At 42.3% G+C, this 27,139-nt stretch overlaps 1 protein-coding gene across 1 annotated transcript; it reads right to left on the reverse strand.

Annotated features, from left to right (window-relative positions):
• Positions 1-425: 425 nt before the first annotated feature.
• SCGN (secretagogin, EF-hand calcium binding protein) lies at positions 426-27,139 on the reverse strand. Its single transcript, XM_083876271.1, has 11 exons — positions 27,110-27,139; positions 26,561-26,631; positions 17,276-17,368; positions 16,634-16,723; positions 15,657-15,713; positions 13,956-14,033; positions 4,947-5,002; positions 3,471-3,516; positions 3,296-3,355; positions 2,351-2,419; positions 426-1,012 (listed from the first exon to the last, which is right to left on the reverse strand). Exons 3-11 carry the CDS (start codon positions 17,336-17,338, stop codon positions 884-886), a joined length of 648 nt encoding a protein of 215 aa, XP_083732397.1. The 5' UTR covers positions 17,339-17,368; positions 26,561-26,631; positions 27,110-27,139; the 3' UTR covers positions 426-883.

Here is a 27,139-nt window from a genome sequence, read left to right on the forward strand (position 1 = left end):
GGGTTACAAGTATCTGCCAGCTCTAACTGATTTGAAATAAACTGAACATATGTAGGAGCTTTGTTCTCATCAGGTTTCTATCCTTCCAGTTTGCTAGTTTATTGAAACCTTGTGGGTTATTTCAGCTTGGGTCAGAAGAGAAGTGTCCTCTAGAAGTGATGTTACTCTGTGGCTTCATCCTGAGGGTGACATGTGTGAGGGTGACACACAAATCACAGATGCTGTGTGTGGTTACCGCATGGGAAGGATCTACCACGTTTCATTGCAGATTTAAACCTCACAACTGATAGGCATCACAAAAGCTCTTGCCACTTGATGCATGTTACATAAAAGGCTGCTATGTACAGTCTGCCAGACTGTGGCAGATAGCTTTCTGTACATAACACATAAACTTTGATGATACTGAATTTCTGTAATAGCCGTTTTATTTCTGCACAAATACACTGTCATCCACCCAATATTTTAAATGCACAAGGCACAATGTTCACCAAAATAATGACTTCACACATTTAAAAGTGACCATCAGAAATAGTAGCTGCACTTTGAGAGCACTGAGGGGATGTTTTTGAGGAGATGTTTGTTCCTATCCTAGGAGAATGAGCAGGGCAGAGTGTCATGAGGGCAGAAGAATGGCATCCTCTCTTCTGAGCAGCCCATCTGCTGGTAGGCAGAGACATTGCTAAGGGGACCCACAAGAGGCAGCAGCAAGTGAACATCACAAAGGAGTTGGTGGAGTGAGGAGGCCCCCATGCAAATCCCACTCTCCAGCCTGACAGCATGGTGCCTCAGCTCCCCACCGCTCACACAGCAGCACAGGACACACTTCTAGAAGGAGCAGCAGGCAAATCTTTCAAGGGAAACACAACCACAACCACTTCCCCAGCTATGGGTTAATTTTCAGCCCGAGACACAAAGCTAGTTCAGATTTCTGGATTTTCCCATCCTTGTTCACATCGCAGTGGTTGAGCAGGATCTGGCGGAACTTGTCCAGGTCCACCCCGCTAATGCTGGGCTGCAGACAAAGAGAAAAAGAGTGCTGAGAGAGAAAATGGCTCTGGATTTCCCCAGCTTGTAAAGCAGCCCGCCATGTAGCAACTGGGAGATCCACCCAAGGAAGAATGACCAAAAGGTCCCATATCATCTCATTTACCATGGGGAAGCAAACAGAAGATGGGGAAAGGATGCCCTGCAAAAACAGAAGGTGCATGGAACTGTAAGTGACGGTATAGAAATGCATCATGTCTTTTGTGCTCAGTCAAGGCCATCAATATCTGATCCATATAAAACAAAACTTCAGAAAGTCATGCAATGCAGATCCCTGCTCAACCAGACCTGTGCTTTCATCTGGTTTCCTCTCTCAAACCTGCTGTGCAAGGACTAATGTGGCATTTCTGTCAGCATACTGCTATTTTACAGGCTAGTCAGCAACAAATAAAAATACCTTTTGTGGATCAAGTTCATGTTGAAGACACATTTTACAGGCTTCACAGTCTCAGTATGCTCCTAATGCTGTACTGCCTGCTCTGCTTCCCACATTCTCAGGAGGGGATCAAATTCACATGCACAGCTTGCGCTGTCCAAGGGCAATGCTGATGAAGGCCCTTAGGCAAAGTACAAATTTTCTTCCTTTATGCACACTCACACACAGCACAAATCCAGCCTCCTGCCCATTCCTGCACCCTTTCCTGCACACTGCATGTCCAGAACAGACACACACAGCCATCAGCACCCAGCTGCTGTTGTGTGCTCTCTTCTGAATGGATGTGGCAGCACAGATATCTCACACTGCGTGGAAATGCAACAGCTCAGGCTCAGAGGAAGCTAAAGATCAGATTCTGTTTGGGTCAAAACCTCTATCTTAGACTGCATCTGGAAACTCAAGATAATCCAATGAAGACAGACTCTTCTGTCCATCAGGAGCTGAAGAGACACATTGGATATAGTATTCTTGATTACAGATAGACCTCAAGTAATTTTCAGTTGTAGCCCTGAGATTAACTAATGAACCATGAGGTCATTCTGGTAAGAACCACACCCACAAGGAAAATGGAAGAAAAATTGTGGTGACCCATCCATATCATGTCATGATGTAACATCTGCCTAATTCAAAGTATGAACTAGAATAGACCTTTAAAAATAGAGTTGCTGAGGGAAGCTGTGTTAATTTACGAGAGAGAATTTCTGTGATATGGTGAAATGCTCGACAGTATGTATACTGAGATGGTGACATTCCCTTCTGCCAGACTAAAATCTGACTCTATGTTCTTACTAGTGTCTCTGTGTATGTAGCCTTTCCAAAAGCTGATCTTTAAGAAAAACAGAGTATTAACAAACAGAGCCATGAAGATACCTTGACCAATTCCATCATGTCTTTGACAAACCCATCCACTTCTGGGCCTTCAAGTGCTCCTGTTTTACTCTGAAAGAAGGAATAAACATCAAAACTCCCCAGAGAGTCAAAACCACTACAGTGTTTACTGGTCAGTACCACCACCTGGTCACCAAGCTTTGTAGCATTAAGTTCACAGAATCATGAAATGGTTTGGGTTGGAAGGGACATTAAAGAGATCAGCCAATTCCAACGATTCCACCATGGCCAGAGACACCTTCCACTAGCCCAGGTTGCTCAAAGCCCCATCCAACCTGGCCTTGAACACTTCCAGGGTTGGGAAATCCACAGTTTCTCTGGGCAAACCTGTTCCAGTGCCTCACTTCCCCTACAGTAAAGAATTTCTTCCTAATATCTAATATCCAAGAGGCCTTTGTTTTTCCCATACTCACCAAATGGAAGCAACATCTCCCACCACCCACCCTGAGGGAGTTGTGTGACTGTCAGAAGTGCCACTTGAATTGCTGATGTCTGACAGGCAGTTCAATGGTTGTGTCCTGAGCCAGACTCTCTAAACAACCATGGGTTTAGTATCAGAAGGGGATTTATTTTGCAGCGTGGTGGTGATGCAGGTCCTGGACTGCCAGAGACTGTGAGCACTAAAGGCACCATCTCCTTTGCCTCCCTTGCATCTCCTGTGGGAAAACTGCTAATGCAGCAGCACTGGCCGCAGCAATGGAAGAAGTCGTAATGGGACCTTGACACAAGATCTCTGAGCATTGCTCCTCCCTCTCCTTACTCTACCCCTCCCAGTCTGGCGCCTGGGCTCATGGGCTATGGGCTTGGGCGCAGCTGCCACTCCTCAGTGACTCCAGCAGCACCCAGCAGGAGGAAGAAGTCTCAGCAGCACATGTTAAATCTCTCATTTACAAACCACAAGGGAATGAACTGACTCATGGGACTCACAACATCGTAGTGTGCAAAGATCTTCTCAAAATCTCTCCTCCTTTCTTCTGTGCTGCAAGCCTGCATACAGAGAGGACAAACAAATGAAAAATTAAAGCTAAAAATTCAAGTTTGGCCCCAGATCATCTTAGCTGAGAGAGACAGGATCAATGTATCAAAAATTAGTGCTACTTACATCCATCTTAAATTGTAGAAGGAAATTTTCCTGAAGTGCCAGAATCCTGAATGGAGAGATTTAAATTATGATCTTTTCACTTTATCATCTGCATATGAACTATTATGAGCTCTCCTTGTTTGCAAAGCAAAGGGATGCTAGGCTAAAGGCCTATAAAAGTGAAAAATGCCTGTGGGGTTATTTACAGAGGGCTGTTGTGGGAACACACACCTTCCTCCTGTCTGATAGGGCACAGAGAGTGCCCTTTGTCTCACCAGAAACATGCCTATTAGCACCATTGCTTCTCCCAGAGCATCTCTGGTGGTCCTGTACAACAGAGGGTGTCAACTTCCAAAGCAAGAGCTACCAGACTTGTAACGGGATTGCTGTGCTCCATTAAAGAAAGTGATTTATGGTTCTCTCTTGGAGGGAGACTTGGTGGTTGTAAAAGTAAAGGACAAAGTAATACTGGCCTGTGCACCAAGACTGGCAGAATTCCTCTCTTTTTATCTCCTAAAGCCTGTCAAGCACTCAATAAACCCTTTTCTTTCTCCAGCTGCTCTGCTAACCTTGAGGTTTTTAGAGCCCATGCACAGGGAATGCTGATCTGTGTCTGCACATGGAGGGATCTGGAGTCAGACTGGAGGAGAGCCTCAGATGGCCTGGTTCCCAAAAGGGAACAGTATTTAAGAGAAAATTGTAATAGCAATCCCCTTTAGATATTCTCTGTCCTGCCTCAAGTTCTTCTCATATGTTTCATGGTCAAAGGGAACTGCTGTATGCACTGCAGTCATTTGTGCTGGCATTTGTCAGGATCTGAAGCAGAGAATAACAGTGGCAAAACAGAACCTCTGTCCCCTCATTCTCTAAACTGGTCTTTTAAGACTGTATCTGCAAATTTAAAGTCCTACTCAACCAATGCACATAGTTTTACAGAGAGAGGCATATTCTCTATCTCTAGGCAGTGAAAATCATCTAAAAGCCTCCGAGGTATCAAGAACAAAAAAGAGACAGAGGCCCATGACTGAGTCAACAGCTTCATTCACAAGCATCTCAACTTGGCTCTCCAAATTCTTTCCTACTGCCACTGCAAACTCTTTTGTGGTGGCACTTTCATTATTCAAAATGCTGTAAAAATACTTTGCAATCCCTGTTGCACATAATGATGCAAAATAAATGCATGTCTGTGATCCTGTTGAAAGGATTGTTATCCTTCTTTTGGAGAAACAGAGCCACTGGTTGCTTTGCCACCTCCTGGGAAGCAGATTATGCCAGAGCATATTGATGTTGTACAGACAGATCCTGGCATTGCTCCTATCACTGGCTCTAGATTCTCAGGTTATTGCAATGGGGACCATGTGTTGGAGAGGTGGGATCAGAGCAGATCTAATTCAAAAGGAGATAGAATTCAACTGCACATCCCTAGAGGGAGAGCATCACCTTGCATGGATCTACCATTATGGGCTGAAACACCCCATCTACATTATTAAAACCTACCTGGCCAGGTCATTCAGGTCCAGTCGCCCATCTTTGTTTTTGTCAAAGATTTTCATCTATAAATCAAGAAGACAGAGATAAAATAGATGGGCCATGAGGAGAACACACACACACACACACACAAAAAAGCCAATATATATTTTGCTCAGCCCTGTGCCCTTCCCTCTGCTTGCTCAGGGTGCTTGCCCAAACCCTGGGCAGCAAGGCATCCTGTGCTAGCACCAAGTGTGAGGGTGGCACAAGGGAATAGCAAAACCCACCAGCTTTCTGACAGCAACAACCAAAAGCAATTAAATACCAGTACCACCCCCTTCCCACCTTACATGGGGATAAAGCAGGTCTGCAGAAAAGACCTTCAGAAACTAAATACTGACATTGCCTTGGCCCTGAAATAATAATAATAATAATAATAATAATAATAATAATAATGGAGAAATTTCTAAACACTTCCACCTGGACTCCTACCTTTGACTGTTGCTGTGGTTTCTGAGCAGCTGGGGTACAAATGCCACCTTCTAATCAGCACTCAGGTCAGGATTTTACACCACTAAAGCTGTGGGGTTTGCTTGGCTAAAGGCCTGCTGCTAGAATGCACTAACACTCAGAAGAAGGTTCAGGCTGCCAACATCAAGAGATTAAATGTGAATTCAAAACTTAATCTTTTTATTTTCCTGAATAGCATCATTTTGAAGACTCATCAAAAAAAATATTTGTTGTATTTCGTTCTGCATTTCTCTTCAAGGCATGAAAAAAGAGTGCCTTGAAGAAGTGTCTGTTACAAAGAAAGGGGTATGAAGGATGTTTAATGAGTTGCAATAACTCATGGCTCAAAGTTCTAGAAAAAAATATATTCCACATTGTGTGTAGGGGAAAGATGAATATTTTACTATGACAGATTACCTTTCTATGTCAAATACTCAGTTCAGGAATACACATTAATCTTACCTTGGTAGATCACATTTGCTTGTTTAGTGGTTGTGCAGAATAATTTGTTCATTATAGATCTTTTCTGTATTGCACAGCTGCTGGAGAAGGCCCAGACCAGCCCCTATCTGACAAAGCTCAGAGGGACAGGATTATCCCCTATGACATAGCCTGAATGCGTGGGAGCCAGCAGCATGTCCTGAGCCATTCCCAGGAATGGAGCCAGGGCAGAGCCTAATAATCATGTGAGAAAAGGTAGCATCTGGAGAGCTGCCATTTTTCAGGGAGATTTTGCCTGTTCTGTCAGTGCTGCCTCTTCCCTGCTCATTGTTCAAGGGGAGCAAGGACAGCAAGTCCATGGTAACCCTTTATTGCACCACATTTAGACTGAGATTCTGTAACAGACTCTATGCCATTAATTATTCTACACTACTAAAGTATTTTACACTTGTGAGGTTTGGGTGGAATTTTTGAAGAGGCATTTGGTATGGCCTCACTTTTCCTCCCACTGAAAGACAGCATGAAAGCCCTATGAATGATTGAAGGCCCATATTGAGATATTTGGAAAAATGGCATCATGAGAGCCATGTGAGTGTTCAGTGGCACAAAGAAAGCTGTTTTCCCATTTAACTGGCCTCTGCCAAACATATGCTTTGTGCAGAGACACTGAATGACAGAGGAAAGACTTCTGAATCATCCTTTGCTCTAGAGCTGGGGAGACAAATAAAGCTGCCAGGCCATCCTGAGGACTTCCCTCTGGTTGCATGAGTCCAATTTGTTCCCTTCCAGCTGATCTAACTTCTTGCATAGTGCTTCCTGCCCCATTAGATCTCCCACAGCAATATGGCACTTTTCCCTGGTCTCTGCTGGAGCAGCAGTGGGACAAGGCTAGAGGAAGGGATGGGAGCAAAAGCTGCCTTTGGTGATGCCACCAAGGGGAGAAATGTCCTTGCAATGACAGCCTCTCATTGCCATCAGAGAGATAAACCTGAGCCTTCAGTTCTCAGCTGGTAAAGGAGTTATTCTGTAGGTCATAGAAAATGATTTATGTTCTTTCTAGAAATAAATAAACTCAGATGAGGTTTTAAAAGTCTCTCTCCAAATGGACCATCAATGCCTAACCTGGTTTTGTCTATTGTTTGAGGAGAGAGAGAGAAATACCCCTACTACTTCACTTTTCACACTCTCCACCACAGGTGACTTTGCTACATCCAGCTTACATCATTGCTCTAAAATATGCTGCCTAAAGGAAGCTTATGGAGACAATCCCGAAGTAGACGGCTGGAGAAAGTACCAGCATATGGGTGGTGGGAATACCATAGTCCTTGGGCTATACAGTAACTCCAGTGCTTTTGAAAATGTCACTAAATCCCTTGGTTTAGGCCACCAAGGAGCATTAGTTACCCACATGGTCTGTAGGAACTCTCCACAAAGCAGTGCAGCTGGTGGGGTGAGACAAAACAGCTGGGAAAGGACAGCTTTTGGTGGGAAACACAAGGCCCAGCTATCAGGAACTCTGTTGCCAGGTCAGGGCAGCTCTGGCTGAAGGCAATGGTTTTTGGTTCATACAAAAATACAGTATCCTTACCAAAACACACTAAAACTTACTGCCTTTAGTAGTCTTTGTACTTCACTTGGATTCTCCTATATGTTTCTGAGCTCCTGAAAGTGTGTTTTATTTTCTCCCACTTCTGCTGCATCTCAGAATTACTGTCTTGAGACTAACATTCAGTGCTTCAGCCTAGACTTCAAATTCAGATGTGTTTTTCTCTCTGTGATGCCTCAGAAAAACAAACAACTGACACAACTACCCTGAATACAATTTTCAAACACATGCAATATTTTGATCATCCATACCAGCCAACAGAAAGAAAAAAAGTCTGGCTGGAAGAGCTAGGCCAAGCTAATTCTTATCCAATGACTAACACATGAAAGATGGAAAACATGTAGGGAAGAAAGGCTAGTGCTCACTGAATTAGTTCAGGTACCACAGCTAATAAGATAGACCTAATCCTGTTATTGGGACAAGTGGAGCTCATGCATACCCACTACATGGCAATCATGTACTGCATTACTCAGGGAACAGCCTGGGGAAATGTTTTTTAATTAAACTTTCAAGTTTCAAGCATGTGAGAGTTTGATCTGATCTGCTAATTGTGTGCATGAGTACACAAAGAATGGCAGAGGGTGCCCACCCCATATGACAAAGCATACATCATGGCAGAAGCAGATAATTGAAATGGTGATGAGGTTGTTTCTAATTTAAACTTTTGCCTTCACACACCATCTTGATATGTTAAATTTGATGGATTTTCAGTTTACACTCTTGAAAGGTATATTTATGCTGCCAGGCTGATATGAAACATCTCAATGTGGTTAAGGACAAGGTCTGGCATGTTTAAATAGCACTCAATTTTACTAAAAGCTCTGTTGCATCTAGCAGTATGCTTTATAAAATGATGCATTTCCTTTACTGTCAAGCTACCCATGTTTTAAAGTGTTTGCACAAATTAATTCACTGACATTTTAATGGCAGTGCACCAAGGGCATACCCTCTGTTTGTTTGAATGTACTCTGAGGCACTCTGAGACAGACAGAGAATATGGAAGAGCTTGGTTTGCAAATAAAAGTTGTTGCATCTCCATTTTTTTAAAGTGCAAAATCAAAACTGCCATCAGCTTTTAATTCAGCAAAGGAAATACCTCTGCTTTCTCAGTCTAGTGTTGCAAAGACCACTGAAACACCACAATATGATAAACACACACATTCTTTGAAGAGCAATATAAATCTGAATTATTTTCCATGACAGAGATAAGAAAAGAAGTAAACAACCCCAATAAATAGTTCTGTGATCAGCAGACTCACTAAAACCTGCTTTTATACTTTCTCTGGTTCTCTTTCTTTGTGTGTAATAAAGTGGGACACTGAGAAAGTCAGTTTTACTTGCTCTTCTACTCTCACAAATATATTTTAATATATATATCATGGGCACCTATGCCCAACAGCTGAAATAAAAGTTGGCCAGGGAGTACAGTGGTTACTGAGACTGGTACAAAGACAGGCATCAGCCCAAGCTGCAGGACTGCCTAGAGCCTCTTTCTTTAGGGAAAGATGGAGTCACAAAGGCATTTATAGGGTGGCAGGAGGGCCCAGTGGCCAGCAAGTTACCCTCAGGACAAAAGCTCAGTGTCTTGCCCAGCCAGACTGCCTGTATCACATAGAAAAGTTCTTTAGCACAGGATTTCTAAGTGTTTTGATTCCTAAGAGACCAAGGCATTATCTGTTGGGGTGTTCAAAAGCCTGCAGGCTCCTGGGTTCTGTTGGTTTTGATCTTCAGAAATGAAATTTGAGCTTAAATGGGATTTTCTGCTTCCCTTGGCTTACGCCACAGCAAGTGTGGTGCAAAACTGGAGGTGACAGCATCACTGGCATTAAATTGAGAAGGGACACAGGAGGCAGATTTGTGTCCATCTGCAATGTGGGTCCTCTCAGCCACCTGGGAGAGAGGCCAGTATGGGCCACTACCAGGAGGAGAAGGGATAAGCAAAGACTCTACTCCTGTGGTATTTGTAGAGCTTTGGGAAGTTTGCTCAGTGTGTTCACAAACATAACAAATTCTGTTTAGGCATTTTTTTTCAATACAATAAATATTTGTCTTTCCATTATTAAACCTTTTGCTTGGTGGTCATAAGAGACTTTGTTAACAAAGGTATGCTAGCTTGACTAGTAAGATGTTAAGGGTTTAAATCACCAGAATTTTCTGTGCTCTGGCTTTTATTTACTGGCATAACTACATTGGCATCTGCACTGAGCATAGATAGACTTTCACAGCCATGGATCTGACCGCACTGAAACTCTGCCATTACCCTTGCAGAGGGGACAGGCAGCAGCCACAAAGCACCAGAAATCCCCCCAGTGTACAATAAAGGTAGTTCATAGTGCATCCTTGTGGACATAGATCACCTCAGGGAGAAGACAGCCTCTTTCCCTTTGCACGGAGAAGACGAGGAGCCCTCAGCTGCAGGCTTGTGCATTCAGAGCACATAGCTCAATTTCCAGGAGAATCTTTGCAAATAACCTCAGCAAAACCCTGGTATCATTACAGCTGGGAAAAAAAAATCTATTCTGACTTCTCTGGGGTTAAGATTTCATCCTCAGTCATCACCATCTGCAAGCTTTCAAATGCTGTATACTTGCTGAGCTATTCGTAACTGCACTTACATTATTGCCTCTCTAGAATATTAACCTGTGGTAGGCAAAGATGGAATGCTGGCTAGACAAGAAGTATCCTTTGCATTTTACTGAAATATAATAATGCTCAGATTAAAGGAATTTTTTATGCTCCATCTGACATTATCAACATGAGACAATGAAAAATGTAAATGTCAGTGTTGCATGTGTGACTGTTTCAGCAGAATAAACAACTTAAGTTGTTGAAGTTTTACACAGAAATGAGCTTGCCCTGGATGCAGCTTGTAGGCATTGAGATTGCAAAGTAGGAGTAACATGCTGCTATCTGGGAAGCTGCAGACCATCAGAAACCATATCCTAAATCTAGTTCATATCCTGTCATTTACAATATTCTGCTTATGTGCACAGCTCTGTGCATGCACAGGTAAAGCAATCTGTCACTCAAAAAATGTTGCTAAATGCATATGTGAGATGAATATTTCTGAGCTGAAACTTCACCAGGACCCAGGAACCTACTAAAAGCTTGGCCTTGGGGCTGAGGGGAGGTGGGAAGGATTAAAAAAGTTTTTCTACTGTCATCATCCACAGTATCCTCATCGTGAAGCATCAAAGGGGCCAGTCTTTCTTTCTCCAGCTTGTGTTAATTCAGGAAGGCAGAAAATTCTCACCATGCTATTTAAACCCTGCATCCATTTTCATCTGTGCTCACTCTGTCTCCCAAAGGACACACTGCAGCACACACCCCTGGGGCCTCTTCTCAGGGGCTCAGAGCAATACCAGGCTTCACTTTAACCTCCAAGCACTTGCTCCCTGCCAACAGCTCTTGGTCAGTGCCCATGGGAAGGCAACAAACCTACAGATTGTTTTCAAAGACTCAGAACTGCAACTGGGTACATGTAAATAATTATTAATACACACTTAATGACTATTAATACAAATATGTCTCCATGTAGGCATGGAAAAAAACCCAAGAAAAGTGCCTACAAAGGGACTTCCTCAGCACAGCACTGTCACTTCAATTTCCCCATGAAGAGTCTTGAGAACTCAAATGTTCTTTTGTGATTTTCTCCAGTGACTTTAGTGTTCTTTAAGATTTGATTTAGCAGACTTGCAGAGTTTGTGCAATGCCAATGTGTTCATTACCTGTTGTCTTTGTAGGAGTTCATCACTTGTTCATCAAATCCCTGATTTATATCAGTGTTCTCTGAAGAAAGGATGTCAAGGTCACAAGGAAACAGAATAGCCTCTTAAGAAGCGGCTGCTAAGCAACCTGATAAAGTGATGTTCCTTTCCAGAGACAACCAATCTCTTCCAGAAGAAATACTCTCTCCCTCTTCTCAGCATTTTTTTTAACATGGTATGAGATCATTCATAGCAGCACAAGGGGTGAGAATTTAGTATGCCCTGGTTGGTTGATACAATATCTGCTCACACTGCTCACTAACTGCAATACCCAGCCCAAAATCATAAAATGCTGCCTTTTTTTTTTCTCCCTCAAACCTGGGCTAGCTTCTTTAAAATTATAGTTTTTGCCTTTTCCCCTTTATCTCTATCTCCAGAAGGCCCTAGGGTCCACTCAGGATATCAGTAGCTGCTTAAGATGTGTGCAGCCAGCTGTGTGTGTACAGAAAAAAGGGCAGAGATCTGTATATTCCTGTGGAGACAGATGGGTTTACAGCTCCTTGGGACACATCTTATTTCAACTGAATAATAATTACATTGGCCCTTGAAAGCCCTGAGCTGGATAGATGGGCCACCCTGTGAGACCCTGTAGTTGTGTGCAGCAGAAACAAGTCCTGCTCCCAAGGACTTTGTGCTCTAAAAAGATAAAAGGGTGGGAGTAAGGCAAGAGGGGAGAGAGATATAAGTATATCCAATCTGCAGAAAAGGAATCACTGCTGCTGGTTGTCAAAGATATAAAAGAAATTCTGTTGTTGGGAAAAAAAATGGATGAGCCACTGATCATTTATCCTAAACAGTGGTGATGGTGGCAGAGTCCAGTGGGAGTGGGACTCTGAACTCCAGCAGCCCCTCACTCCATGTGGGAAAGGAGAGAGAGGAAGCAAAGGGTTGCCACTACCCTGGGCTTTGACATCAAACCTTTGAGTCACTTTTCCCTCTTTAATCCAGCCCTGCAAATGCAAGGCTGAATCTTTCTTCTCTCCTTGAAATTTTGCCTTCTTACTTCAGATAACTTCCTATGCAATCATTTGTGGAGTGTATCTGATGCTATAGAATAATTTGCTGTTACATACAGAATTCATATCCTCTATTTTACTCCAGGATATCATAGGATAAGATTATGCCTTTGGTAATTTCACACCCTGCCTCAGCTTTTGGGATCAGGTGTGTTTCTAAACATCCTTGATATTCTTAGCTTAGAGAAAAGAATTGCAAGGAAAAAAATAATCATCTTGCAAGGAAAAAAAATCATCATTTTCTAATAACCATTAACATCCCTGATTCTTTTGACATTGCAGATTGGAAAACCTTTGTCTTCAGAAGCCAGATTTGCATTTCAGATCATAGATTTCCCTAGATATACAGAGCATCTCTTTTTCCAGATCAAATCTTATCTTCTAACAGAGATTAGAACTGCCTCTCTGGAGGTACAAAGCCCTTCTACAAGAAACCATGGGAATAGAAACCAGACCTCCTGGCTCTCAGCTCTGGGCTGCATTGATACCTAGCTGCTTTGGGGTAGTGGAATCACAGATCTTTCTTGGGAAATTAAAGGGAAGAGAAAGGAGTTGGAGGAAATTAACCACCTACTGCCTACAAGCTTCAGATTTCTTATTCTCCAGCACCTGATCAGAGATTAAGCACCAGGAATGGAAACCATAATGGAGCAGAATGAAATATATTTGCTACCAGCAAATGCTACAAGAAAGATTTTTGTCTTAGCTGTAACTTCTGGGGTTTTTTTGTTTCAAACTCTGCCAGCTGGAAAATAATTTCTGCAGCTGGCATTCCTCTCTCTTCACTGTCTTATAAATATGAAAAACAAAATATACACTGTTCTGTAACGGTAAAGTTTCTCTAAAGGGTCACATTTCTAGGCATACACACATTACACATACATAACATGGTATTGCAAAATATGTGGGCAGCTCCTTGTTTGCTTGCATACCAAGCTGGCTTTTAGGTACAAACACAGATTTTGTGCCAAGAAACAAGGCAATCCCATCTGAAAACCATTTAGAAAATTGCAGTGATAGATGTCTGCTAGTGGAATTCAAATTATACCCTTGAGAATGACATCCAGAAATGAGATCTTTTTTCCCCTTCTTTTCTTGTTTTTAGATGTTTAGATACAACAAGTTGCTCTGAAATCCAGGTGACTGATGCTAAACCCACACCAAATATGATGTTGCTGATTGCAGTATAAAAGCTATATTGTGATAAGCCAGGTGGAGAATTGAAACTTTCAACCTCTCAGTCTTTCAGGGAAACAGCAGGGAACCAGCAAGGCTTGCTGGGCTTTGCAGAGCAGAAAAGCCAGATACCTGCACATCTTGGGAGCAAAAGGATTTGCTAAGAGGAAGAGAGGAAAGAAGGAAGGGAATAAGCTAGAGATCTGGCTGAGGTTGCACATATCCTGGAGAAGGATGCATCTCACCTACATTTAAAGAGGTTTAGAGCTCAGCCTGCTTTGGTGTAAAGTTGAGCTCTTTTCTCATAGGAAGTTGTTCAACTCTCAGCAAAACTATCTGAAATGTATTCACAGGTGAAGTCCAGTGCAAAGAACTGTTGGCAGTGGCAGCAGCAGAGATCCCCCCCAAGGATCTCTGACAGACCTTTTAAGAGCTCTTTTATGGCCCTGCAGACATTGACCCTAAAGGAGATTTTAGGCTATACTCTGATCTAAACAACATTAATTCTATCTTTTCTTACCATAGTATCAGTATATTCTTCCAGCTTTACTTCAGCAACCATCTTGTTATGCTGCAAAAAGAGATCTCGCAGAAAATCCTGTAGTAAAAAAAGAGAGAAATTTTACTCTCTAGAGTAAATTCAAGAAATAACAATAGGAAATTCAATTCAAATTCAGCAGGGTTACACAAATCTAGTTTCACATTCCTGGTTAGTACTAGTGTCTTCAGTTTGAAAAAGTTCAATTTTTTTTAGCTGGAACATGTTTTTTTTTAATAAATTAGAAAGTAACTAAATTTCCCCAGAATAGACATACTGGAGTGAGTCCTAATAGACTCATAAAATAAGCAAAAGACAACATAAGTTGTGCAATACTTGCTAATTGATCTCAAATCAAAACATTTGCCATTCAGTAAAACACTCAAGCCTCCTGTTACATCTTTGCTGGGACACAGGCTGAAGCCACATACTGAGACTTCAGCAGAGGATGTGCAGCCCAGGGATGGACTTCTGTGATTGCTGGCTCAAAGTGTTTGAGTTATGGTTTCTGAACAGGCTCTTGCCTCAATACCCAGAGCTTTAATGAGAAATCAGCGTTTAGAAAACCTGCAGGTTCAGGCAGAGATTATGAAGAAATCCCCTTAATAAAACATCATGGCTTTGGCTCTGTTTAGCTCGGAGAAGCACAAGTGTAAAGCCAAGGTGAGGCAGAGCTTGTGGGGCTCACTGGATGCCTAAGGTCACCAAGACAACTGGGGTCATGGGACAGTGGGACAGGGCTAGGGGAAACAGGACATCAAGGGCAACAGCAAACCACCCTCCCTCCTGCAGTGTTGGAGAAGATCAATCAGGGAAACTTTAAAAATATGATTGCTTAGCAAAATATTCTGAAAATATGAAACCTATAATGAAAACAGAAATGAAAGCTTACTTTGAGTTGTAGGATACCGAGTCTTAGTTACTATATAACCTGAAGACAATAGCCTGGCCAGCTGAACAAGAATCTCTTTTGATTGAACGATACCCTTCTGCTGGCTAAGGGATCCAAAGGTCAATGTAGCAAACCAGAAAAGTCTAAAGAGTAGTTTTTAGAGTTTAAAATATAACACAGTATGGTAATGTAGTAGTTCTTATAGGCTGTATGTAGGTTCTATAGGATTTTGTGTCTTGTATTGGTTGGTCACAGTAAATTAGAATATTCAACAGAAAAGGAGATAAAACAAAGACCTCACTCTCTCTGGCTCTTGCTTACTCTCTTTTCTCCCTACTCTCTTAGCTTTCTAGCTCTCTTATCCCTGCTCTCCTACCTCTGCTCTCTTCCCCCTGCACTCTGACCCCTGCTACCTTGCTCTCTCGCTCCCCTCTTCTTAGCTCTTACACTCTTGCTCTGCCTCCCTCTCTCTTTGGGACTTCACTTCAGCCAAGGCTGGTGGCTGAAGGGAAGGCCCTTTCTACCCATGACCCTTGCAATAAAACCATGTATTCTAGAATATCTCAGGTCTGCAAAGTTCCTTGTCCCTGCCATCCAAAGATGCCCCTACAATGCAGGGCCCCCAAGACCATGTCAGAAGGCACAAGTCCTTAAACTCACTATGAACAACTCAGAAATGCCATTTGTCAATTACCCAAAAACACAGCAAACTGGTAAAGCTGATGGAAGGGCTCCCATTGACATCAGTGAGCTGTAGGTCAAACCCAAAGAGATTTGTTAGAATAACTTACTTTGAGTTCACCAGCTGAAATAAATCCACTGCTGTCAGCATCGTAACTGCGCCAGATCTGAACAGGGATAGATTGATGTGAGCACATAAATATTGCTGTTACTCATCTGCTCGGTGATAGATTGTAAAGATCCAAAGCAGAACTTCCATAATGAGCAAGTTGTTGTATTAGCCAACATTTAATTAATTGTAGATGAAATAAAATAAACTTTTCACACAATAGCTCTTACTCACACTTGGATGATATACATGCTACATGCTGCTATCACACGTTTAATGCAGACACACTGTCTATAAAAGGAAGGCAATGAAGAAACTCTTTTGCATTTCTTACCTAATTTGTACATGCAGCCTCTTTTACTGCTCTGAATCAAGGCCATACACAATAGGCCATTGATCTGCAGAGCCCCCAGAATGTATGTGAAATGAAAGTAACCACATGAGGTCTTGGAAAAATTGAAATTCCATGTTGGGATACTTAGGGGCAGAGATCAGAGAAAGATTGGGCAAAGTTTTATGGGCTCGTTGACCCAACTTATGAAGGTTTCCCCTCCATGCCCTAACAGTCTAATGTTTCAGGATAAAATGGTGCTTAAAATGTGGCTGCTCTGCTGTCTTGGTCTACACTGTATTGCATGTGAGGAGCTGTAAGGGTGAATTGATGAGTGGGGATGTTTTGTCTGTGGTGGCACAACTGATAGGTGGCTGAGAGTGTTTGTGTAATGTAATGAGTTCTCTGGGTACCCCATGTCCAATCCTAGATACCACTCCTCTGTTTTACTGGTGTAAATAATGTAAATGTAAATAATAATATAAATTTAAATAATGTAAAACCATCTCTACCTGAACAGGTCAGAACATGTTTTGCTTCCACAATACCCATCTATTTCCCAAGCTGTGTGTTACAGAGGACAAAAGGGTTGGTGTTGAAGAAGCTGGTGGTGTGCAAGGGGGAGGAGGAAGTGTAGAGATACAGACCCGCATGAATTCCACGCTGTTGTCCAAGGGAGTTTCCCGTCGGAAAAGCAGAAGGAAGTTCTCATCATCAGGCAGGATCATATTTGCAAGCTGGATAAAAAACATTTTAAAAAATCCCCACAACAAAAAACAAACCCACACCATGAAACTAAAGAAAAGAAAAAACTTGGGTAGCTGCTGAGCCACTATGTGAAATATAGGTTTGGCATGTTTCTCCCTTGGAAATAAACTGTAATGCTCTGTGAGTCACCTCCTCTACACCCAGGCTCTATCTTCCAGCTCTTCCAAGTCTGCTACAGGTCTTAATGACAGAATGGTTTGGGTTGGAAGGGACCTTTCAGGTCATCCAGTCTAACTCCTCTGCAACGGGCAGGCACATCTTCAACTAGATCAGGTTGTTCAGAGCCCCGTGCAACTTGACCTTTGATGTTTCTGGGGATGGGGCACTAACCAACTTCCTGGGCAACTCCTTCCAGTTCTTCACCACCCTCATTTAAAAAAAAAAAAAGTCTTCCTTAATCTACCCCTTTTCAGCTTAAAACCATTACCCCTTGTCCTATTGGTACAGGCCCTATAAAAAAGTCTGTTCTAATTCTCTGTCCTTCTAAAAAAGAAATCCTGGGCTGGGCTGGGCAGAGATACCTCCTGGATTTGCAAGCGTCCATCTGTGGTGACATCGTAGACAGACATGAATTGCTCCTTCATCCTCTGAACTTCTTCTTCTGTGATGGTGCTCTGCCACATGGAAAACAACAAGTGCATGAAAATTGCTGAGGGCATCAGAAGATCCTCCTGGAAGAAATCTCTCCTCACTCACAGATAATCACCAGGATCATTGTATTCTTACAGTTAGGGGTAATGCTTTTAAAAGCCCACAGACACACCATTGTTGATGAAGCTTTGGAAATAAATCCTATGCATATCTTTGCAGCTACTAAGCTTTCAGTTAGAAGATCGGTGTTTGGAAACCCCAAAACATTTCAGTGACACCTGCTTCTTTAGCCAACTGTTCCCATGATATATCATTGGGGGTTGGGTTTGCTCAAGGGTGTGCTACAGCAGTTTCCATTCTGCTTGTTTTCACCTTGTGCTTTTCAGGAAGATATCCTTATCCTCGAATGACATCTATGCAGTTCATTAGATCATCAGCCTTGAAAGGCGTCAGTGGAGCTAGATTGTTGCTTATTATTGCCTGTCAGCTGATTTAAGACCTGGCACCAAGCCCTGTCAGTGTTTCTGGGTGAGCAGCACAGAATTCTAAGCAATTGACATTCCCTTAGTATCTGCTCAACCCCGTAATCAATTTATACACAGTGAGGAGTTCTCCAGACTTGTCAGGTTATGTGTTTTGATAGGCATCACTGTGACAGGTGAAATACAATGCTTAGGTGTGGGAACTGACAGTGGTCGAAGAGAAATTTCTAAGTAATTAGGAAGCTTGTGAGAAAGTAAGTCAGTTAGACTTTCCCAGGGATTGTTTTGGAGGAGCTGGGAGAAAACATTATAAACAATTTCTAATCTTGCACCTGCTGCTTTTCCAACTTGTTTACTTGCACAAATGCTTACAAAGGTGAGTCGGTTTGAATGACCAATCATGTTCAGTATATTGAAACAGTGTATAAAAAGGATGTGCCTTTCAATAAACATTGCTTTTGTGCCCTCCAAGAAGATTGGAGTTATATTGTTATTTACAGCTGTCCCAAATAATAACGATACTTAAGTTCATCAGGCAGTTTCTTTAGCAGAAACCCATTCTGACTGGACTACACAAAATATAATTTCCTCACCATGTAAAAATGCTTCTGGTCATATGAGCTTTATGGCTGGGCTGGGAAGCTCACCTAGTTAATCTTTCCTAAGCAAGTAAGTCCTATGTTAACCTCAGCACCCACACTGCACAGGTCCTGGCTTCTCTCTCAGTTGTGTGGGAGGTGACCCTCTCTGGGAGGGGAGGGAAGGAAGGGGGAAAGATAACTCACACTGGATTGTGGCATTCCTTTGTAGACATTTTTACAGGACAATAAATTAACTTCTTCCCAATCCCTGAATAAAAGTCCTTCAAAGTTTTTATCATCTCTATAACCAAGTGGACGTGGGATTACAGCTATTCATTCCTGGGTCTTCTAACCCAGTTTCTCATTCTTTCCATCTGCTATTGAAGCTCCGTTTGGTTGTACACTCCATTTTTTATTATTGTGACACAAGACCATGAGTGACTCTCCCAAATTTACCCAGTGCACAGCTCCATGCAATGCAGCCTATGGTTTTCTTTCCCCTTGGCATTATAAGTCACCATCATGCTATTTAAACTGCCTTCTGACAGCACCTTGACACTTTGAGACACCTCCCAGGAGTTAGGGGAGCCTATCAATTGCCAACTTCAATAGGCTTGCAAAGTACTCTGAAATGATCCTCCCCTGAGCCCAATAGGATGAGTTATTTCCAAAATGATAATCATAGCAGATATTTGAAAAGTTTGCTGTGCATTTCAAACTAGTCATTTGTTAAAACACTTATTGTTCAACTTGGTGTCAGCTATTAACCACCACTTCACTGAGTTTTCTGTGGCAGGGACACTGTTAGCTTTGTAAAAATAGGACAGCCTCCTTCTTTTTATAAACCAATTTAAACTATGGGATACATCAAGTAAATACCTGGAATACTTACAATATTTACACAGCTCCAAAAGCATTTAGTCCTAGGGGTTACACATTTGGACAATCTCTCTTAATAAATATTCTACTTATGAAACATACTGGTAACAGTTCTACAAAAACCCAGCTTTTACTCACAAAGAATAAAATAATAAAACACAACCTGGCTTTCCCAAAATGTATGTTCAAGACAGAATTATTTCTATATTAAATTTTTTTACACTAAGAACAACATACCTTGTGTTATGACCATTAAGTTTCAAAGGGAACCTTTCTTTTTACAAAAAAAAAAAAACCCAAACAACCCAGAAGAGTGAAACAAACACCAACACATCAAATTAGACATTCCAAACAGAAACTAAGGTTGGGAGACCTGGTTTTCAAGACTGATCTACTGGTGGAGCAAACAAGTAGCTTGCTCTATTTTCCTTTCTATTCCAAAAACATTTAAAAGGCTGAAAAAACCCCATAATCTACCTGATTTGTTCCCCTTGTCCAAGTAAGGACATGATCGGAAGACTCACTTCACCCCACCAGCAAAGGGGGCTGGGACTGCACAAGAAGCTGGGAGGGGACACAGCCGGGACAGCTGATCCCAAGTGACCCAAAAGATAAACCATACTCTATGGCATGGTGCTCAGCATATAGAGCTGGGGGAAGAATGAGAAAAGGAAGATGTTTGGAGTGTTGTCTTCTGAAATCAGCATGATGGAACTTTGCTTTCCTGGACATGGCTGAACAGCTGCCTTCCCATGGCAAGCTGTGAATGAACTATTTGTTTTGCCTTGGCTTGTGCCCTTGGGTTTTGCTTTATCTATTAAAACATCTTTATTTCAACCTATGACTTCTCTCACTTTACTTTTTTGATTCCCTCTCCCATTCCACTGAGCAGTGAGTGAGTGAGTGGCTGTGTGGGGCTGCCTGCTGGGTTAAACCATGATGTAACAAATAGCAGCATACAAAAATATGCCTCTTGTGTCATAAGATGGAACAGGAGGAAATGGCTTTGCAGCAAGTAAATGTTTGCACCTGAGCACATCTTTCTTTATCAGAAAATGCTGTCTTGATTGTATTGCCTGTCTCAAGCAACAGATCCTTAACCAGTCTCAAAGGTTTGCAAAGCTTTCTCTTTTGTGAGAGCTTAAGTGAATGCTGTTGCATCCTTTCCAGCCACTCTGTACAGAGAAGCTTCTTGTAATTCCTTGTTTTCCCTGGTGCATGCACCTCCCTGAGTTTGTGGATGATGTGTGGTTTCCAAAGGCTGCTGCTTGTTCTCACTCAGCCAGGAAAGAAATCTTTACTACTTACCATGAGGAGAAGGCTACGTCATTTTAACTCTCATAAAAGAACACAGTTTAAAATATTGCTGTGACTTTGTTCACGTATTTTTCAAGGCTAAAAAGTAAATTTCTTACTACAGATATTCTTCCACAGAGTTTTACAGAGGAAAGCTTCTGTGCTTCAAGTTGCCGCAACAAATGAATTTTCTGCTTTCTGCTTTCCATGTCCAGTCTCTGTCTTCCCTTCTGTGAAAATCCTTTAGAAGTATTTGTAGCATCACAAAGGTAATCTAGTTTTTAATAGTGTTTGTAATCACAGAAAGGGCATGATCACATATTTTTAAAATTTCTACGGCATTTAATTTCATTGTCATGGCTGGTTGTGATTGTTTGGAAACCTGGCTGTAATCTGTCTTCTTTGTTAATCCATTCCTTTTATATTGTTGCACTCTTTGCCTCATGCTGATTAATTAAATTTTTGCTCCTAAAGGGATTCATGTGCTTGGCAGAATTTTACCTTGATGAAAACACAACCATGAGTCACTTGGTTTGTGGGACAAAATGTGAATGCATGGAGCACTGCAGAGCCTTTCTGACTTGATGAAATGGGATGCGTCATTTAATTCCTGATGGTCAAGAAAATCCTGTAACAAACTGATTTATTTTTCCTTCTTGACATGATTTTAGAAGAAAGCCACTATATTGATTAGAGTAGAAAAAAGATGAAACTACATTTAAATGACGATTATATCTTGTTTCTTGAAAAAAAATCTGGAGAATTTTCTGAAAATGCTGGCTCAAACACGTCTTCTAGTGTTTCAGCCAAATATGACAGAAAGGCCAAGGGTCCCACAGATATCAAGTTCCTACAAGATCTATGAAAATAAATTGTATCTGCCAAGAAGGAGAGTTGGAAAACAAAATCAATGACTATTATCATGCCAAAAGCTACGCAGTACAGATATGAGGCCAGCAAGGACCAGATGAGAGACATCGGTAATGTACACTTTGAATTTAGAAGAAGAAACTTTCATTTTTGGGCCAGACATTTCTTCCTTGTGAAAACTACATTCATGAATGACTTTGTTACCCCTGTGCAGCTGTAGGCTGGATTGCCTGCCTCAAGTGCTATCACTTGAGAATTTGGCCCTGCACTTGGGTTTGGATTTTTGATTAGGATTTACTGTACTCCTGCATGTGACACTAGATGAGCACTTACCCTGTCATCCTGCATCGTGGTTTTGGTCCTTTTTTACCTCTCATCAGCACAAATGTGGGAAAGTTTTTGGTTTTTTTTCCAGTAGCAGACACCAGCATCCAATGAAGGCTACTACAGCCTTCCCTGTGCCATCATGGTTTTGTGGTTAGGTTTTGGTTCTTTGTTCTGTCCTTTCTGCTAGGCTGAAAGTTGTTTGGCATGCATTTGGGTGATGAAAACATATTGTGTCATTTTTCCCATGGGTATGTTGAGTTTGTATTAAGAAATACCTTCCATGCCTTAATGTGGAGGAAGAGGATTAGGAGCTGGTCAGGGTAATCAAGGCTGATGAAAGCCACACCTAAAGAAATAACCCTATTTGGCAATAATCAGAATGACAGAATGGTTTGGGTTGAAAGGAACTTCAAAGATCATCCAGTTCCAACAACTTCCCCTATACCAGGTTGCTCAAAGCCCCATCCAGCTGAACACATCCAGGGATGGGGCATCCGCAGCTTCTTTGGGCAACCTGTTCTAGGGCCTCTCCACCCTGACAGGAAAGAATTCCTTCCTAATACATTCCTAAAGAGCCAGGATTGCCTGGGGGTTAGAATTCTGAAATATTCTGGATGTGGATGCAAGCTGATTGGTTTCTGCTAGGGGTCTTCTTGCTGTTCACCTCCTGGTCTCCATTGACCTCTAGGTCTCTTGGGGTGGTAAAGCACAGGGGAAGTCTGCTTTGGATGGCTTTGAGGCTGGCTGATATTTTGGTCATTAAACTTTGTTTGAGTAGCTGTTGTCTTCCTGACCATGCTAAATTATGCATCTTATTCAGACAGACAATGCAGTGTGCAAGGCAAGGATGAAGTGCAAGAGTAGCTGGAAGGTGCTTCTATTCTTTGGAAGGAAAAAGCAAAGAGAAATCTTTAATGGCTGCTAGAGTGAGCTCCAGAGGATTTACTCCAGTCCTTTCCAGTCATAACTATCCATGTGGTTTTCAGGCAGGAGGGATTTAAACAAGGCTAATACCTGTCTTGTCTGATCAAATTTATACTTCAACAATTGTTGTGATCTCCTACATACTTACAGTTAGAGGAAGGCAACTATCCTTTAGCTGAAAGTTTTCTATCTAATTTGAGTATAATTTAAGCAAAGTGAAATACCTTTCTGAGAAAGCCCAATTGCAATGTGCATTTCTGTCTGTATTTGCCCAGACATCATTGGTTTTATGGAAACTTTCAGTAATCCAACCCCAAAATTTATAGCCATTCCTCTATAAAACTCTTATCTAATTATGAGAATATACATAGAGCTTCATTAAAACCATAGGAAAGAGCAAGCAAGGAAGATCCTTAATGATCTTGATTCAGAAAGAAAAATGTACAGGGAATATAAGACAGAAATGCAGGAGCTGTAGTTAGTGTTCTAATAAAATTACTTCTTTGATGCTGAAAGAAACTGTCCTTTCCACTGGGCTTTCACCTCAGTAGAAAAACTTCCAGAAAATGCATGGAAAGAGGTGCCATAGTGTAGAAGAAAGAGGTTTATGAAAGAGCAGAAGAGAGCCCAGGCAGCTCACTGCAGCCATGCAGCAGCAGGTTTGAAGCTGGAGGCTCAAATGGTTAGAGAGAAGTCACAGCACTGATAAGAGAAACAGGTGGATAACACCAGCAACTCAAAAATATAATGCTGGCAGGAGGGTTACACACACCTGGAAACTGACTAGGATAGAATAGGATAGGATAGGATATTCCAGTTGGAAGGGACCTACAACAACCATCAAGGCCAAATGTCCACTTTGGGGCTGGACAAAAGTTAATGTGTGTTGTTAAGTGAATTGTCCAAATGCCTCCAGCAATCACCTATTGCTGGAGGAGAAGGGACAGGAAGCAGCATCTGTGATTTGGTTGGTTTACTACAGGTCTACCTTTGTTGCAAAGTTTTCCCTTTCCCCCCAACAATTGTTGATGGTTCAATAAAAGACAATGAATTTGCCTCCATCATGAGATGCTATTTCAAGTTTCTTTCCTTGCTCAGAGTTGTCAGGAAGAGCTGTGTCTCTCAGCTTCCCAACAGGCTCCTTTTTGCATTGTTTTCCCAGCTGCTCCCATCCCCTGGCATTTAGTGTCAGCTGGGGATGCTGCAGAGTAACTGGGAAGAAAAACAGAGCTGAAGGACCACAGTGGTCATTAAGAAAAATAACAGCTTAGAGAACACAAGCTGAAAAAATATAATTATGAAGCCATTCTCTATTCAAGCAGAGACAACTTACAGTGCTGATAACATTATTTATCACTTGTGTAGCACTTCAGACACAGTCACTAATTAATCCTTGTGACACATCTGTAAGTTGTGCCAGTGTATTGCTGTCTCCCCCTTTTACTGTCCAAGGAAACAATGACATTAAAACCCCGAAGTAGTAAAGGTCAAGATGAGTGGTACAGCAGAGATGCTCAGTGCCACCTCACTGGTTTTATCACAGAGGACACTTTCTGTAGGATGGTAAAACCAATGCAGAGGGGACCCTTTACCCCTCCTGCCATAATCACAAGCCTGTTCAATATAAATTATGTGAAAAAGAGAAAAATGGCTCAGTGTTGTTAGACAAACTTATTGTACAAAGGTAGTAAAGGCCTTTGTTTAACTTGGTGCTCCAGTGGCGCCCATGCCCAGGGGAGTGCGCAGAGGACGACTCAGCCTCCCAGGACAAAGCTCCCCTTGGGTTTTCTGCCACAAAGACAGCCTGCTCTGCCTGCAGCCTGCCATGTAGTTTTGTCCCTAATATTCCCAGAGTGGAAATACTTCCACAATTAAGCAAGACGACTAGAAGGGAACAAAAACCAAAAGCACTTGAGAGCCTGTCTGAGCACCCTGAAAGTTAGCAAGCACCACCCTCCAGAATTAGCTTATTTCTTCTTTTTAATAGGAGGAGAGGGAGCTGGTATTTTTTCATTCAATTTGTGCTAAACTATTTCTTTTAATGGCAAAACTTAGATACCAGAAGCAAAGGAGATGCAAACTCGTTTAGGGTGCCGAGTTAAGCTATAGTCATCCAAGCAGGGACTTCTAACAAGCAATGAAACTATTACTGATTTCTTAAAGTGGCAAGCTCATTGCTAGAACACCCTCATTTTGCAAGTTCTGTGTGCTGATAAATGACACACAATGTAATGGAGCTCACACTGATATCGGTGAGACCACAAACACTGCTATAACACAGCAGGTTTGCTGCTCAGCTGGTGTGGCGCTGTCCCAGGACCTCACGTGAGGGATGCGCAAGGGCAGCGAGGGGCTCGAGTGGGGCTTGCAGTTTCTCTTGACTCACATCCTTAGGAAGCTGCCTTCAGCATGAGATCTCTGGTCAACCCCAGATTTTATCACCATCAGCTCACTCCAGAGAGTCTCACTTGGAGGTCCCTTACTTCAGCTGTCCACTCCAGCACTGAGCTCTGCAGCCTCATTTTAAATGTCTCCTTTGATATCCCATATTTGCTGTCTCTGAGTTTGTTTGAGGATGCTTTGTGTTGCAGTTTCAATACCCCAAGACTAGTAACTCCCAATTTCATCTTTTGTTCCTGGGTAAACAATCATGAGCTTTATGATTTCTCTTTAAATCAGCTTTTCTTGTCCTTAAAGAATCTTATTGCTGAATCTTCTTTTATTCGTTTTGAAGCCTTTTAACGTGCTTATCTGTTCATCTAACCATCCGTGCTCTGAAAACATTTCTGCAGAAACTGCCAATATTTCAATACAAATTTACTTGCAAATTAAATAAAAATATGCTTGAAAAAATTACTCACAGCTTCTATTTTTTTTAAATTGTAGCCCTAAAGATCCAAGAATACTAATTGGCTTGTAAGTACAATTCTGATTTTACACTTGATACTCACGAATTTATGCCTTTTATCAGCTACCTTTTTCTCTTTGTTAATTAGTTTTTGCTTAAAGGAGTAATTTCACCTCTGGTTTTCGGCACATCCTCTCCTTCTGTTTGGAAGGCATTTCCTCCTTTTCCTATCTAGGCACATGCTGTGTAGTGAAAATACTACTATATCCCTTCTGAGTGCTGGCCTGAGTGGCTGGATTTCTCCCTCACTGATGGTGACACTCATAGGCAAGATATGACCTGGAGCCAAGGAAAGCAGCCCCTGTAAATTGTAGTGCAACTTCTGTTTGTTTGGAGATGCAGACAATGAGAGAGTAGAAATGCTGCCAAAACCAGGAAAGGAAACCAGGGGAGAAGCCCAGAAACAATGTAGAGCCAGGTCTGGATCTTAGAAGCAACAGAATTGACTCTCATTTGGCTTTTAGCCACTTGCGGCAATAGAGATGGAAGCCTTCTTCCTGAGCACCATTTAAAACTAATGACAGTATATTTGTTAAAGATTGACCTGGGAAAGACACCTATCATATTAACAAAACTAATCAGCACAGGCTTGAACAAATAAACCACGAACATTGCCCTCCTGCTCAGCCAGCCAGGCTGTGTGCTGGTGCTTTTTCCCTTGTTTTTACTCAACGGCAGTAAATGACTTTCTCTGCACGCTGCCAACCAGCTGGTGCCAACTGCGACCTCCCCCTGACCAGCAGCTGTTGGGCTGGAAACAACCGATCAAACTGCTCCGCTGACTGCACTTGTTGTACTGCTCAAATGCCACCCTGTTGCCAAGACAAAAGCTCTTTACCTCGGGATCGCTAAGGAAATCGGCAATCAGGGAACAACAAACACAAACCATCTCTCAGCGTAACTTCTTTGCTTGGACCTGATCCGCACCTAACATGGCACAGTACTTACTTCTGGTCTCACTTTCTCCAGGAGATGATGAAAAAAATCGTCAAGCTCCTTCCCTTCTATGTAACCATTGTCTAAATAAAGAGCAAATATATTAAAGGTCAGGGGTACTGTCCAAGTTCCAGGAACCACGTCAGGGGCTGCATGGAGGTGGCTCAAGGCTTCAGGTCGGGATCTCAGCTGGGGCTCCTGCCTGCCCACCCACCCAGGGGAGCCCCATGTCCTGGTCAATCTCATCTGTTCACTTCTGTGTGAGGGCTGGGCACAGCTGCGGTGCCTCCTTCAGAGTTTTTCTTACGGAAAACTTTTCAGAAACAAAAATATATTCCCAAACTGGGACCGAAAGAGGGAGCAGCAGATGAAACGGGGAAGCGATGAAAAGGCAAAACTTTTGGGGTGAAAAGGAGGATTTACAGCTGTGATATTCATGGTGAGGAGGAACAGGGGGGCTCGAAAACACCTGCAGGATCTGCTGGGGGTAAAGCTTGGACATGACGGCCCCATGTGCAGCATTCCAGGCACCCACACTGCACCCACATTGCACCCACACACCTTGACGGGCACCCACCGCGGCGGCCTCGC

This window comes from Zosterops lateralis (genome assembly GCF_965231275.1).
Source record: "Zosterops lateralis genome assembly, chromosome: 1".
NCBI classification, from domain to species: Eukaryota; Metazoa; Chordata; class Aves; order Passeriformes; family Zosteropidae; genus Zosterops; species Zosterops lateralis.